At 41.1% G+C, this 14,815-nt stretch overlaps 1 protein-coding gene across 1 annotated transcript; it reads right to left on the reverse strand.

Moving 5' to 3' along the window:
• Positions 1–2,115: 2,115 nt before the first annotated feature.
• epcam (epithelial cell adhesion molecule) lies at positions 2,116–5,105 on the reverse strand. The gene is made up of 9 exons (XM_070977283.1): positions 4,803–5,105; positions 4,004–4,105; positions 3,629–3,890; positions 3,461–3,526; positions 3,285–3,351; positions 3,069–3,167; positions 2,784–2,981; positions 2,639–2,680; positions 2,116–2,523 (listed from the first exon to the last, which is right to left on the reverse strand). The coding sequence occupies exons 1-9, from the start codon at positions 4,861–4,863 to the stop codon at positions 2,500–2,502; spliced, it is 921 nt and encodes a 306-aa protein (XP_070833384.1). The 5' UTR covers positions 4,864–5,105; the 3' UTR covers positions 2,116–2,499.
• Positions 5,106–14,815: the final 9,710 nt, after the last annotated feature.

Raw genomic sequence — 14,815 nt, forward strand, 5'->3', positions numbered from 1 at the left:
AAGCAGGGGTAGGGTAAAAGAAGGTGGATCAACCCTGTGTATATTTGCTGATTTAGAGGAAAATGGTAAGAGGATGTGGTAAATGCTGAAAGAACAGGTTAGTGGAAATGTATGGTGATCGCTGAAAGGCTTTAAGGAGAACCACGCTGATGCCTGTTGTGTTTGATTCTTGGTGTGTCAGAGAATATAAAGGCATTTTAATAAAGCAACGGGATCAGGTACATGTAACCTAAAGACAAACTGGAAAAAAAGGACATATTTTAATGTAAGGTACTTTAAAAAGATGATATTCCCTCCCAGTGTTATCTTAAGCCTGTATAAAGCGAGGATTGTCAGGTGTTATATTTATTTGTCATATAAAATAATCATCCTTGGAAAAAGTGTTTTAATTATTGTACAAGTCGAATGCTTGAATAAACTGAGCTATGGCAAACAAGAGTGTGTAGAATCCCTGAGACAACCTGCTTTTTCAGCCATTTGTATAGACAACACATCAACTCTGGGAAGATGTCCCAATCCATCAAAATCAGAAAACAGGGACTCAGACACTCATTTTTTCCCACATCCTCCTCCTATGGTTTCTGTCAAAACCAAACTGCCATCCAGCCTCCTCATTGGTGCAGATGTGACTGACGTGCTGATACCTGCAACAGGTGCCCGACAGCAAGGGACACACCTTCATTCCTGTACTTTTCACAGGAGAGGAAGAAGGGGGGAGGGGTGGTGGAGGATATATGATCCCCAACCTGTCTCAACTAGTTACAGACATGCTTTTGTGGTGGTGTTGCTATGGAAACAAAAAGAGGCGGGGGCTCAAGGGGGAGAAAAAGTAGGTGAGGCAAAGTAACTAAGAGCTAATAGACAATAGCCATCTTAAAAACATCTAATGTAAAGTTAAACATGTAAAATACACTGGATTCAGACTTACCAGGCTGTTGACAGCTGTTTCTAACACTGTGCTCCCTTTGTCACCAGAAAAATGAAGACTTAACCTTCAGTGGGGCTTCATTGTCACATGAAAGTTAAACAAGGACTGCCTCCAGCTCGAGCACAGCCTCACAAAACACTGAACACTGTGATCGTGTTGTGACAGGACACCCGGGAATGTTACCTCCACCGTTTCGCCTGCATTTCTCTTCAGTGCAACACAGCTAACCTGTTGCCAGCTTGTTGTGCAATAAATTCCCACCTCACACTCCTTGCTTCTTTGCTCATTTAGAGGATCTCTGCAGCTTTACTCTACTGGACTTTGACTTGTTTGAATAAAGTCTCCTGCAGTCCTGCTTTAAGCCCCGTCAGTAATAATTGTTTTTACACAGCACCTTTAAAAACTGAGTTTACAAAGTGCCCTGACAGACAGAAGGCAACACACCAGAAAGGCAGTCAGACCAAACAGCTTTAAACTCTTTCTCCTGCTTGTTGTGTGCATACTACATGTGTCCATCTATGAGTCAGAACCTGACTGACAGGTTGAACGTGATGCCAGTTTCAGAGATACGGCTGGAAATGACTAATCACCTCCATTCACACTAACAGGTGTTGTCATATAGCCAGCCAGTATCACCAGCACATAAAACCTTCATAATCCACAGTCTCAGCTCAATGTTCCACTGCCGCACCTTTGTGCAGGTTGAGGAGGAATTATCTGCATCTGCTGCCAAAATGCCAACAAGGATAGTACATGCTACAAGTGACCCGGGGATTAGTTTCCTTCAAAGAACAATTCCAGGACAGAATCACATTCAAAACAGGGCTGCCACACCCATACAGGAACTCATCGGGGTAGAACACCTCCATTTCACCTTCCCCATGTAAACAAAAGGCTTATTACAATCAGCAGCCATCTTAGATGTGAGACAGAGGTTTGAAGTTTGAGCAAATTGTCCATGTAGTGCAGCCATCTTAACACAACCGTTTGTGTTGATATCATCAGATCTATCAGAAAAACCCGTTTGATCATGTTCTGTATTAAACAAGAGCTGCACGACAACATGCAAAGCGGTGCCCACAGCGGCGTCCTTGAGCTCGTTCCCTCCCCCCACATGTGCTGTACTTTTCCACTGCGACTAAGATACCAAGTCACAAACAAAACCCAATGCAACTCAGAGTCTTTTAAAACATATTTTTTATTAAAAATGATCCAACAAACACAAACACACACATGTGTAAGAAACTGTACAATCTATGACATTGAGTTTAAACCATTCAACAAGTTCGAACATTAAAACGGAGCATGTGCCGGGTAGTAGTTTAAAAAGTATAGTTCTTTATGGCATACAGTTTGGATGATGCTTTAAGCCTTTACACAATTTATAAATAAATGGCCGTACCAGTAGTGCCAACAACATTTAAAAAAAAAAAAAAAAAAAGCAAGTGATTGTTCCTTTACAAATTGTTTTCCTCAAGTAAAATGGTGAAAATGGCACACTCCCACTGCAAATAAGATCCAACGGTGATGTACACGCTGACTCTTCAGAGCCTCCCGCTGCATTGAAGACTTTACATGGCCTCCATCTCCCTTTGCTGGATTACAAAAAAAAAAAAAAGGTTGTTAAACAGAAATTCTGTGGTGCGAAAACCAGCCTTTACACAGACTGCCTGGCGTTACAAAAGAAAAGTAAGAGGAAGTTCATCTCACCTGAGCTTTGTTGTACCGCTGACTTCGCTTCCTGGCGAAGAACTACACACAAAAAAAAACAGAAAACAGGGACTCAGACTCAAAGCTGAAAGAAAAAAATGCCGAATCAACATGAATGACATGTCAGGCAGACAGATGCACTCACCAGGACCAGCAAACCAGCAACCACAGCTACCACCACCACCACGATGACAGCGATGATGCCACCAGACAGGTTCTTCATGGTGAAAGTCGGGGGCTCCTCGTCCACATAGTACACCAGGATCTTCTCCATCTCCAGCTTCTCGCTGCCTACAGTTGGCTCAAACTTTTCTTGGTTCTTGAACAGGGGCAGCACCTTCACCTGCAGGAGAAGAGGGGGTTATGACACATGACAGGCACAGGCCAAACTTTTTTTTTTAAATGACATATAGCTATAGCTTGGACATACATCTTTCTCCATGTAGTAGGCCATATTGGCCAGGTCAGTCTTGCGCTCTGCTTTTGGCTTCTTCACATCAACCACAATCAAGCGGGCCTTGGGGTCATACTGCAGGATGATAGACAGGACACTCTGTTAGTGGGCTACTTTTGTCATGCTGCTCTGAAAATTAAATACTTCATTAAGTGGCATTTAAAAAAATGCATCTTTTTTTCCCCCACTCACCGCAACACTGTCCACAAAGTCCTTGTTGAAGTTCTTGTAGCGTTTGTTAATGGCTTCTGCGAAGGCGCTGCATTAAGGCAAGATATTATAATTATGAAATCTTGAGGCTCTAATGTTATTTTGTAAATAGCGAAATAGTACTTGTCATGTAAATGGGAGCTGTTAAATACACTTACGCCTTCAACTTGCTGGCATCCACATCAGCCTTCGCTGGTTTGTGTGTCAGCTCAAGACGGACCCAGCTGGAGAAAAGAGACAAAAAGGTAGAAACGTTTCAGCATTGAACATTGAAAATGTTCATCCTAAAAACCAGATCTCCACGCTACTCAGGATCAAATACTTACTAGGTCTCCACAAGCTTTTCACACTTGAGGTTCTTGTCTCCCTTGTCAGTTCGACGAACGCCAGCACTGTTGACGCACCAGCACTCCTCTGTGTTGTTGCACTGCTTGGCCTTGAATTTGCCATCATTCTCACAGTCGGGGTCATAGATGCCATCGTTGTCCACGAAGGCTTCCTCCACTGGCTTTCCTCCAATCGTACGGGTGTCCAGGCCCTTTTTAGCTCTGTACATCTCAGCCTTCATCAAAAAGCACTTAGGGATCACTGGGGGTGAAACAAAAAGGCACGTCATGAGGCGAGAAAAGGACAACCTGCAAAAAGGAAGGCTGCAGGGAGCTGGTTAACAGGCTGGATTACAGCACTCGTCTTATACTCACATTCGCTGCACGTCAGCAGTTGTTTCACATTGTTGTCGACCAAAATTTCACACTTGCATGGAGTTCCATCACAGGTAGCCCACTTCATAGTTTCACATGAGCCTAAAGAGAGAAACACATCGGTTGTTTGTCATTCAGACAGAAACAAAGTCACAGTTATCAGTGTAAACTAGAAACTCTTAACAAGGACTCTTCAATCTCAATGCATGTCAAGTTAAATATCACTTAAAGTTGCACATATGTAGTCTATTAGGTTTTAAAAAAACAAACAAACAAACAAAAAACGCTATACTGTGATTGAGGCTGACAATATTTTTTAAGTTAAGACTAAACACTCAGATGTATGGCAGGCCTAGAGAAATCCTGTTTCACAGAGGATCTATGTGTGTGTTAGCCAGCACTATAAACAGAGCGGCAGGTAGACCAGCAGGTTTATCCAACACCTGGGCGTTGGTTTCTCCAAAGAGCCAAGTCCCCAGAGAGCAGGACAAAGCCTCCCAACCCCCCCTCCACAGCAAACTACCTGCGTTAACAGTCACATTTCTCCAGCTCTCACTGCTAACAAAGTCACTTTAAAGGAGCAAACATTACACTGAAGGCAAAGAAAGGTAATTAGAAAGACGCTACATGAAAGGTAATATATTCAATTTATTTGTTCTCTAACTGAAGCTATTCAAGTCCTGAGAAAGCCTCTTGAAATGAATATACTACAGAGTCACAATTAAGCGATGTGAGCTGGCTCAAACTGCGTTGTATGCCATTTTCAGCCTAATAAAGTTGAACAAATCAAACTACTTACAGCTTTGCGCTGAGGCTCCAGCTGCGAGGGCAGCGAGCACGAGAGCAATCCAGAGGTGCATGATGAAATTCAGAAAACCTAAAAACGAAGTAATGACCAAAAGTTTCCCTTAATGGCTTTCTATCCGTCTGTCGTCCAGAGAGACCAAAGACGGAGTAAAGAATGGCGTCCGAGCAGGTAAGGCTTCCTTTTTCTCCTCGCGGGCGTGTCCTGTCAAACCTGTTCCGAGAGAAACTCAACGAGCGCGTGCGCACACTGAAAGAGACGTTCCTGTGAAGAGCGGTTTGTCTATTATCTCCTTTGAGGTTGTTGTAGCGAACTGACTGCGAGCTGTTATGAACTACATTTATAAGACAAACAGTCTCATGACGTCGCTCTAATTTGAATAGTCAAGGAAGAGAAGGAGTGGCTCCCCAAACGCACCTTTTTTCCGGAATGACCATATTTGGCCTCTCTTTCTGTCTCTGTTTAGGTGTGTTATTCTGTCAGCTCATCAGCAAATCTAAATACTTTTAATGTTTATGAAACACTTTTGACTAAATTAGACCCTAACAGACAGAAAAGACTCAGCCTATCAATATTAACAACTTCTAAGAACTCTTTGTTTAACTCATAAACACTCAAACCACAGGTCTGTGACCCTGTTTCACAGAGGATTTATGGTATTATTTATGGTTTCATTCTGTTGTATCTCTATGATATGCCTGTAGGAAGTAATCTGTCACTTCAGATGGTTTATGGTATTCATATATTCCCAATATATTGTATTGTGCTATTATAATAATACTGAATGACAATTGCATGTTGTGTTTTTTAGCACTTTGCAGTCTTCCCTCTGACAAACATCATGTATCCACAATTGTATGTTCTTGTTTACATGAGCACACCTAAAATACCTCAATATGTGCTAAGTGTTGAAGTAAATGAGTCTAAATAGGTACTGTGTCTATTTATAACAAACTGAGAAACACTGTGACATGATGACATCATCAACTGTCCAAACAGGTATCTTACATGACAGAAACCAGAAGTTGGGAAAACACTGCTCAGGTGTTGTGAGTCACACTCTGTTTGATGACACAGCAGAGTCTCAGTTAGCATAGAGATGATCTGTCTGAGAAATATTCCCACAAACAGAGCCCCCGATACTTCCATTCTTAAGCATTACTGGCTGGTGTCAGTCAGGGATCAAATACAGAAAAGGGAAGTGAACATGCTCTGCAGTGTGAACACATAACTTCATATTTTACTGAAGGAAGAGGAATGCTTGTACAAAAGCCTGGGTGTCATTTAGCAAAGGTGATCTTGGCCAGCACAGAGAATTTCCCAGAGGGTCTTATGAGGAAGGGGGCCACATTCACACATAATGTGCAGGATGGGAAATACTTAGAAAGGAGCTCACAAATATGTACCTCAATTGAAATATTCAGTTGTTGTAAAAACTTTTTATTCTGATGCTTTGATCAATCTTTAATACAGACTATTCAACAAAAGGATAACAAGAAAATCATCTATCTATCTATCTATCTATCTATCTATCTATCTATCTATCTATCTATCTATCTATCTATCTATCTATCTATCTATCTATCTATCTATCTATCTATCTATCTATCTATCTATCTAGAATCAGAGCAAAAAATAATAAAAAACAGACTGCTGCAGTGCACTTGACTGTCTGATTTTTATCTAGTGAATTGGCGCTTGACGTCTCGTAGAAGAACAGCAACAGCACAAGCAAGCACGAACCTGTGGGCTCTCGCACGCCCCCTTCAGTGAGGCAGAAGTACTGACGGCCTCTCCTGCTTCATGGGTTCATGTGGTTTCATGACAGATCAGCAACTAAAATCGAGACATATAATAAAAGTGTCTGCAAACATTCTATGGTGACAAACAGAGATAGCAGCAGGCACGCGCCAAATGCATGCGCTCAACCCAGTTTGTGAGGCATTGAGCAATCCCAGGTGAAGCTTACCTGGTCGCTGCCTCACCTGGCCTCTCTCCTCTGCACAAAGTCAACGATTTTGACGATAAAAATGATCCAAATTATTACAATCATACAGAAATTAGCATGGAGGTGATGTCTGTGTCATTAGATTACGTTGAAAATGAATTCCTACTTGAGTCTATCTGGTTATCAACTTTGTGCTTTTTTAACATGTGATTGATAAAAGAGCTCGGCTTGTGCCAGCTCTGTATGGAAAGTGTCCTGAGGCAACTTCTGTTGTGATTTGGCACTATACACAAATAAAATTGAATTGAATTGAATTAACATGTGATCATAGAAACCTGTATCTCCCACAGAGTTCTTGTTGAAAAATGCTAAAATGAGTAACCACATGTGGCAAATGAGTTAGATCAAATGCTTAGTGCCAGTGGATTCAGAACAAATTCAGTCAGTGATAACAACAACAACAACAACAACAACAACAATAATAATTATGATTATTATTATTATTTATGTGATTGTGATTGAAATGGATTTTTTTTTTACATTTTGAAAGAAAATCAAATTTCTGTATCAAGGTAAATATGTGATATCAAAAAAATTTTTCATGGGTTGCAACATGTCTTGACAGTATCCACAACAAATATTGTTTTTTCTACTTCTAACAAAACAAAACAAAATATGGGGGGCTTTGTCTTAAGATACTAAATATAATCATTAGTCATTGTTGTCACACTACGGTGAGGTATTGTCTTGTTTTGGGTTTTTTGTCTTTTGTCTTTTGTGATTTTTCGTTATACCTTTTATAGACCAGTATAGTTTTCTTGTAGACATAGACTTAGGTTTTTTCTCGTTAAGAGTAATATTGGTTGTAGTTTATATTGTTTTGTTGGATCTGTTTTTTCCTCCTTTGGTGTGATTTTCTGTTCTTTGTTTTATTACTCTAGTTAGTATAGATATTCCTGGAGCAATTTCAGTTTGTATTATATAGTATTGTAATATTTTACAGGTGATTTCCTGTAGGGAAGATCACTCGTCAGGAAAGTTTCATAGCCTTTTCGTTTTTTCTCACTCTGCCAAGAGGATTTTTCAGACTTCTTTAATAAAGGCTGAATTTGTGTTCACGAGTCTCTGCATCTGAGTCCTGCTTCAAGCCCAAGCCTGACAATTGTTAAGACTTGACAAGACTATTCCAAAAGCTGATCTTCCAGCACCTTGCTCATTTAAATTGCCAAAAAGAAATATTGAACTATCAATCTGCAGATTTGTCAACCTTTATAATTTTGGCAATCAAATAGAGCAACCAGTAAGGAAACAGAAATGGTCATTTTCCAAATTGTCACTAGGGCAGCCATTGCAGTGTCATTTTTTAGCCTCTAGATTACCAAGAATTATGATTCTCCATGCAAAAATTAATTCCCCAGGAATCCAACAGTGCCAATTACAGTGCAAATTGTACATAGACCGTTTGAAATTTGATGTGCAAATTAGCCTTTAGCAATTGACGTATTCGTTGCTAATTAGCCTCATGCTATAATTTTTGTATTTGCTAAATGTTAGCATGCTAAACTACGATGGTGAACATGTTAAACTTTACGCCTGCCAACATCAGCATTTTAGCATTGTCATTGTGAGCGTGCTAGCAAAGCCCACTGTTCCTAAGTACAGGCTCACAGAGCTGCTAGCAGAGTCTCTGTCCTGTAGAAATGGAATGAATCATCTTCTGTGCTGCTCTGCTGTCTTTGTTGCTGCTAATTCCAGCTGGTAAGGGGGGAGACAGAGCCTCCATGACACTTTGTTTCACTGGGAAACTGTAGAAAGTTGTTTAGCTGCTTTGACGGTCAGCATGATCTTGATCTGTGCTGAATCGAAACTGTGCTTGTTACAGCCACAGAATGATAAGCAATATAGAGTAACAAAGGTGAAGAGCTGTACAGGCCCAAGTGATCTGATATGTAAATCTTTACAACAGGCAATAAAAATGGTCCCACTTTTCCCACCTGTGATCACAGCTCATAATCTGTATTGGTTCAGAAACTTCTGCTAAGGGTTTATGACTTTGTGTGTCACATACTGTACAGTCAGGTACATAATGTTACCGCTTGAAAAGTTGCCAGGATCTAATGAAATCTGATAGTGAAATTTGCATTGGAATAACAGCAGAAGCGGATAAAATATTTCAAATGAGGCATGTTGGTTTGTTTTATCTTATGTTTGTGCCTTATGAATTGGATTTGTCAGGTATGATAATGCAGTGAATACCAATCATTGCAAAGAATGTAGGCATCAGAAGAGCTCATGTTTCAGCTATAATAATATCCAGCTACATTTGACCAAATAGAGTTTAAAGACATGCACCTCATGACAGTTTGGTGGCTCATGAAAAGAGTGGTATGACCTCTCAAATTAGTACACTGGTTTCAGTTGTGATTGTAATATGATCTACACGTTTTTACCACACAGCTTTGATACAAATTGATGTCTGTATCAAATGCAGAAGAATCAAACAGGAAAATATCACTACAAGGCTCCAAATCCCTCTCTCCCCTGATGAGCAGGTCAATGAAAGTTATTTTGGTGTCCTGCTTTCTTGTCTACAGTGAGGAGGACAAACAGAGGCCTCAGGGGACTCGTCCACTTATTGTGCAAGAGCTGACACCTAAGCAGGGGAATATGGGTGTTCCCCTTCCCAGAGGTTTAAGATGTCAGGGCAGTGCATGGCATGCTGAGGTGGGCCATTGTCCCCAATCCCAGGGGTGGTGGAATCACGGCAGAGGTGGAGGAGGAGGAAGTGGAAGACGCTGTTTAACGACGGAGGTTGGACACTGCCGAGAAGGACGAAGAGAAGGAGCGATCTAGAGAAGGGGAGTTCACACCTTCTCATTTACGAAAGATTCAAAGACCACCAGGAGACGGGAAATATGCGGTGAGTGAAAATCTCTGCAACTGTATGTTTTCTTTCAGCTTCTAACGAAGACTGTTAAGGTTCTTTGTAGTTACCACAATTTATTAGTGTAGTTATCATGAATCATTTCACTTTTGGATGATTAAAGCTTAAAGGCTTCAGTCGGATGTAAAGTATTGATTAACTGCTATACAGGTCAGTTCATGATGTATAACTCTATGTAAAATCTATGCTATGCAAATGAGGTAGATAAGAAATAAAATGCGATAAAATAGCCAAAGTAAAGAAAGCACACAAAGGTAAAAGAACACACAACTCCTTATAAACTTAATTTCTGTAATAACTGCACAGGGATACAGTTAAGCATGTGAAATCAAACATAAACACTGACAATGCTGCCACAAAATTTAGACAAGAGCAGATGGATGCAGGTTGGACCAGTATGTCTCAATATTGACCACACTACTCTCTTTGAGGGCTAACATCCTGACAAAAGTCAACTAAACATATAACTCTAACAGAACAAAGATTATTCTTAGATATTAAAAGAATAGTTCAACCTTTTGGGTTGCAGAGAGTTATATGAGAAGATCAATGCCATTCGTACACTTGCATGTTAAAGGTTATTAAAGATGGAGAGATGGTTAGCTAATCTTAGCACAAAGACTGAAAACTGTGGGAAACGTAGCCTGGCTCTGTCCGAAGTAAGAAAATCCACTCATCAGCATTTTCAAAGCTCACTATTAACACATTATATCTCGCTCGTTTAATTGCTGGCTGAATGTATATTAAATCGAAAGGCAAAAACAAAATAGTTTTGTGTAGTGATTTCACCAAAGATGGCAAGATGTCACTATGGAACCACACATTGTCATTTTTACATGGTTTTTGCACGTATTAAAGAAACAAGACATAAGATATTAAGTAGAAAGCCTTAGCATGGTTGGTAAAAAAAATGTTTTTATGGTACTGTTGGACAGAGCCAGGCTGTTTCTCACTGTTCACCCTCTTTATGCTAAGATAGGCTAACCAGCTAGCCTCATATTTAATGGACAGCTATGAGAGCACTGTCAATCCTCTAACAAGTGGAAAGGAAACAAATACGCTCCCAAAATGCTAAACTACTTTGTTACAGTAAAATAAAATTAAATGTAAAGAATAGATTCACACCCACAGGTAGAGAATGAATAAGATGACATCCTTTTAGGGAAAGCTCAGTGTTATAGAGTGTTATATAGATCAGTGCTTTCAGAGATAGACTGACTCTTCCTGGTGTACTTTAATGTATCAAACTGTAAACACTTCCTCACATCTCAAATTCTGTCTTAAGGCTATAAGTGTTGCAGATGGTGATGGACTTTATGGCAGCTGTCATACATCTCTGTCCTAGTTGCAGTTCCTCAGGGAGGCTTAATATAATTTACAGTACACACTTCTGCATTTATGTAATGGGGATCTGCCTCATTACTCTCACTGTCCATCTAGAGCCTTCTCCTGACACACAGACAATAGTCCTGCATGGCCCGGAGAGGATATCGACATTTAGATGGTAACCTAAACAGAACAAACAGAGATTTTTGTCATTATTCTCATAATTCAGAGCATCTACTTTCTTCAGCCATTACCAGTGAAAATACTGAGGTGACTGAAAGACCTGCACTGAGCATTGTGGGAAAACAACTTTCTAAACCAGAGCCCTCCGGTGTATTAGGATGAACATGATTTAACCCAAAACACAGTTTTTTAACTTCTGAATAAGAGCTGAAAAAAACAAACAAAAAAAAAACCTCCAGTCAGTTTATGCAGTGTTCATAAATCATATGATTAGACCTGAAATCCAGAGAGTCCCACAGTGTGCTCAAATCTGTGGTCACTTCACAACACTTCACAACGCTGCCTTCATGAGCTCAATTAATTTTTTTTCTTTCTGAGTTTCAATGTATGACCTCTTTGGGGTGAGTCAGGATAAGACAACAGGTTTATCAATGTTACACCAACCGTAACAATAGACACCCGGTCATTGTTCAGTGGGATGAAAGTAGGCTGTGGAAACAAGTACAGTAAGAAAGGTAACACATACTTTGCAATTAGGTCGAATCAACAGAACAGACCTGGATGAATTTCAGACTAAATGGAAAGATGTATAACTCTAAGTATAACTTTTCTTTGTCCTCACAGGTTTCCACTCCTGTGGCTGATAAGTCTATTTGCAGTGCTGGAATTCTGCTGTGCAGGTATCTTACCTTCATAGAAAAAAATCATTGCTGCTTTTACCCAACTCACAGACAGTAGACACCAATTTACAAATGTTGCTTAAACATATTCAAAAGGTTCTGTATTTCTCAGACTCCTTTCTCTCCTTCTTGTCCTTCCCAGTTGCTGACCTGAGGGACTGCGAGGCAGCAGGCAGCAAGTGCCACCCCCAGGCCGAGTGTTTGAAGGTCAAAAACAACTTCACCTGTGTGTGCCGCATGGGCTACCAGGGTGACGGTCTGCTGTGCAGTGACATTGATGAATGTCTCAGTGGCCTGCACAGCTGTCACCCAAGGGCCCGCTGCAACAACACCCTGGGCAGCTACACGTGTGTCTGCCTCAATGGATACATTGGGGATGGCACCAACTGCCAGGACATTGACGAGTGCCAAAAAGAAAATGGGGGTTGCCATGCTAATGCCCTCTGTACTAACCACGAGGGTGGGCGTCAGTGCCAGTGTAAAGTTGGCTTCAGGGGTAATGGCTTCCAGTGTACAGATGTTAATGAATGCACGAATCAAAGGACCTGCCACTGGAACGCCACCTGCACCAACAACCCTGGGTCCTATGTTTGTACCTGTAATGCTGGCTATAAAGGCAATGGAAACTACCTGTGTCTTGACATCGATGAATGTTCAGAGACTCCCTATGTGTGTTCTTCTTCACTTGGCTACAAAGGTTGTAAAAATCTGCCTGGCAGTTACCGCTGCACGTGCAGCAATGGCTTTGAAAGTAATGGGCAGAGCTGCGTGGACATCGATGAATGCGCAAGCAACATCTGCAGTCTATATGCAGACTGCACGAACATCATGGGGTCATATCAGTGTACCTGCAACAGCGGTTTTGTAGGAAATGGACTGACGTGTGCAGACATAAATGAATGCAATGAAGACAACCAATGCGACCCCAATGCTGCTTGTATCAACAGACTGGGGGGTTATGAGTGCTCCTGTCTGGGAGGTTTTGTAGGAGATGGCCGACTCTGTGAAGACATTAATGAGTGTGCAACACCCAACATCTGCCCTTCTACCACCACCTGTGTCAACACTGGTGGGTCCTATTACTGTGACTGTGGCAGCGGCTTCATCTTTAATAACTCCAAGTGCCATGACCTAGATGAGTGTGTGGCAGGCCGCTGCAGCCCCTTTGCAACCTGTACAAATTCACCCGGCTCCTTCTCTTGCCAGTGCGCAGCAGGTTACAGGGGAGATGGCTTCACCTGTGTGGATGTGGATGAGTGCTCACTGCTTAAGCAGTGCCACTCCAGTGCCCTTTGCATTAACCTTCCTGGCTCCTTTAACTGCACCTGTCAGGTGGGTTATTCTGGAGATGGGGCAATCCAGTGCGATGATGTGAATGAGTGTCTGGTGGATAATGGAGGTTGCAGAAACAAAGCTACATGTCTCAACAACCAAGGTTCCTTCTCTTGCCTGTGTGAGTCAGGCTTCATCTTGGTTAACAAGACTCTTTGTCAAGATATAAATGAGTGTCAGGAACTGAATAATCCATGTGGAGTGAATGAAGAGTGCAAGAACATTGACGGGTCATTTGAGTGTCCCTGTCAGCTTGGTTACTACCGCCCTGCCAGCAACATGGACTGTGTTGATATGGATGAGTGTAAAGACAACCCTTGCCACGTCAACGCCACTTGTCTGAACACCATTGGGTCCCACACTTGTACCTGTAAGCGTGGTTTTACAGCAAATGGCAGCCAGTGTGAAGATATAGATGAGTGTTCCAGAAAGGGTACATGCCACCCATGGGCACTATGCACCAACTTCATGGGGGATTTCTTTTGCTCCTGCCATCTGGGCTTCAAAGGTGATGGCTTCTCCTGTGAGGACATGGACGAGTGCACCCTCTCTGATACCAGTTGCCCAGCCTTTTCAAAGTGCATCAACTCCCCTGGTGCTCATGTCTGCTCATGTTTGAATGGTACAGTGGCCTTAAATGACACTTGTGTGCCACCCAGTCCATTGTGTGACCCTGCCTGCCACAATCATGGTCTGTGCCACCATTCGCCCGCTGGATACCAGTGTGTGTGTGACTTGGGTTACGTGGGTGATGGACTGATTTGCTCTGATATAGATGAGTGCCAGAAGGAGAACATTTGTCCTGAAAAAGAGACTGAGTGTATCAATATCCCAGGATCGTTTTCCTGTGTCTGCAAGAAAGGCTACAGTCTCAATGGAACACAATGTTTCGGTAAAAAACTGTAATTATTATTATTATTATTATTATTATTATTATTATTATTATTATTATTATTAGTAGTAGTAGTAGTAGTAGTATATTATTTTCAAATATGTCCAGAAAGTGTGGTTAGCTTTGTCTGATTGCAGACTCTGAATCACTGCCTGCATGTCTGATTTGTTCAGATATTCACATGAAGGGAAGCAATGACAATCTGATTTTTTGGCTATGATTAACTGGATCTATTTGACATAATAATTCATCAAATGCACTGAATGTACAAAATATTACAGGAAGTTATCCCTTATCCTTTTAACATTTAGTGTAAATAATAATTATAGTTGAACAAAAAGTTCAAGGCAAGTAAAGAAAATAATTGAAACGTCAAGATGCAGGGAATGACATTTTTTTTTCTGTTCTAAATGAAAATTATCTTCTGTATGCCATCATGTTTATTATGACTGTTATGTTCATTTAGCAGACGCTTTTGTTCAAAGCAAGTTACAGTAAGTGCATTCAAACCATGCAGGAGCAACTGGAGAGGACTGTATTTCTTTAAAATAAACAACTAAGGACATGTTTAGCAACAAGTGCTTAGAGATACTTTTTATTTGTTTTTAGAAATGGGACATTATTAAATGCTACAAGGCTACATGTTTTAGTGCTTACATTGGCTTGCTTACTTACTCTAAGTGTCATGCCAGTTCTAGCATT

Source organism: Chaetodon trifascialis, chromosome 13 (genome assembly GCF_039877785.1).
Source record: "Chaetodon trifascialis isolate fChaTrf1 chromosome 13, fChaTrf1.hap1, whole genome shotgun sequence".
In the NCBI taxonomy this organism is placed as follows: Eukaryota; Metazoa; Chordata; class Actinopteri; order Chaetodontiformes; family Chaetodontidae; genus Chaetodon; species Chaetodon trifascialis.

What these genes read in the sequence shown, in the direction of transcription:
- epcam (XM_070977283.1), bottom strand. Translation starts at nt 4,863, where the DNA reads ATGCACCTCTGGATTGCTCTCGTGCTCGCTGCCCTCGCAGCTGGAGCC. An exon ending in TGGAGCCTCAGCGCAAAGCT is followed by an intron (nt 4,106 to 4,802) that starts GTAAGTAGTTTG and finishes TTCTCTCTTTAG; the next exon opens with GCTCATGTGAAACTATGAAG. An exon ending in ACTGCTGACGTGCAGCGAAT is followed by an intron (nt 3,891 to 4,003) that starts GTGAGTATAAGA and finishes TTTCACCCCCAG; the next exon opens with TGATCCCTAAGTGCTTTTTG.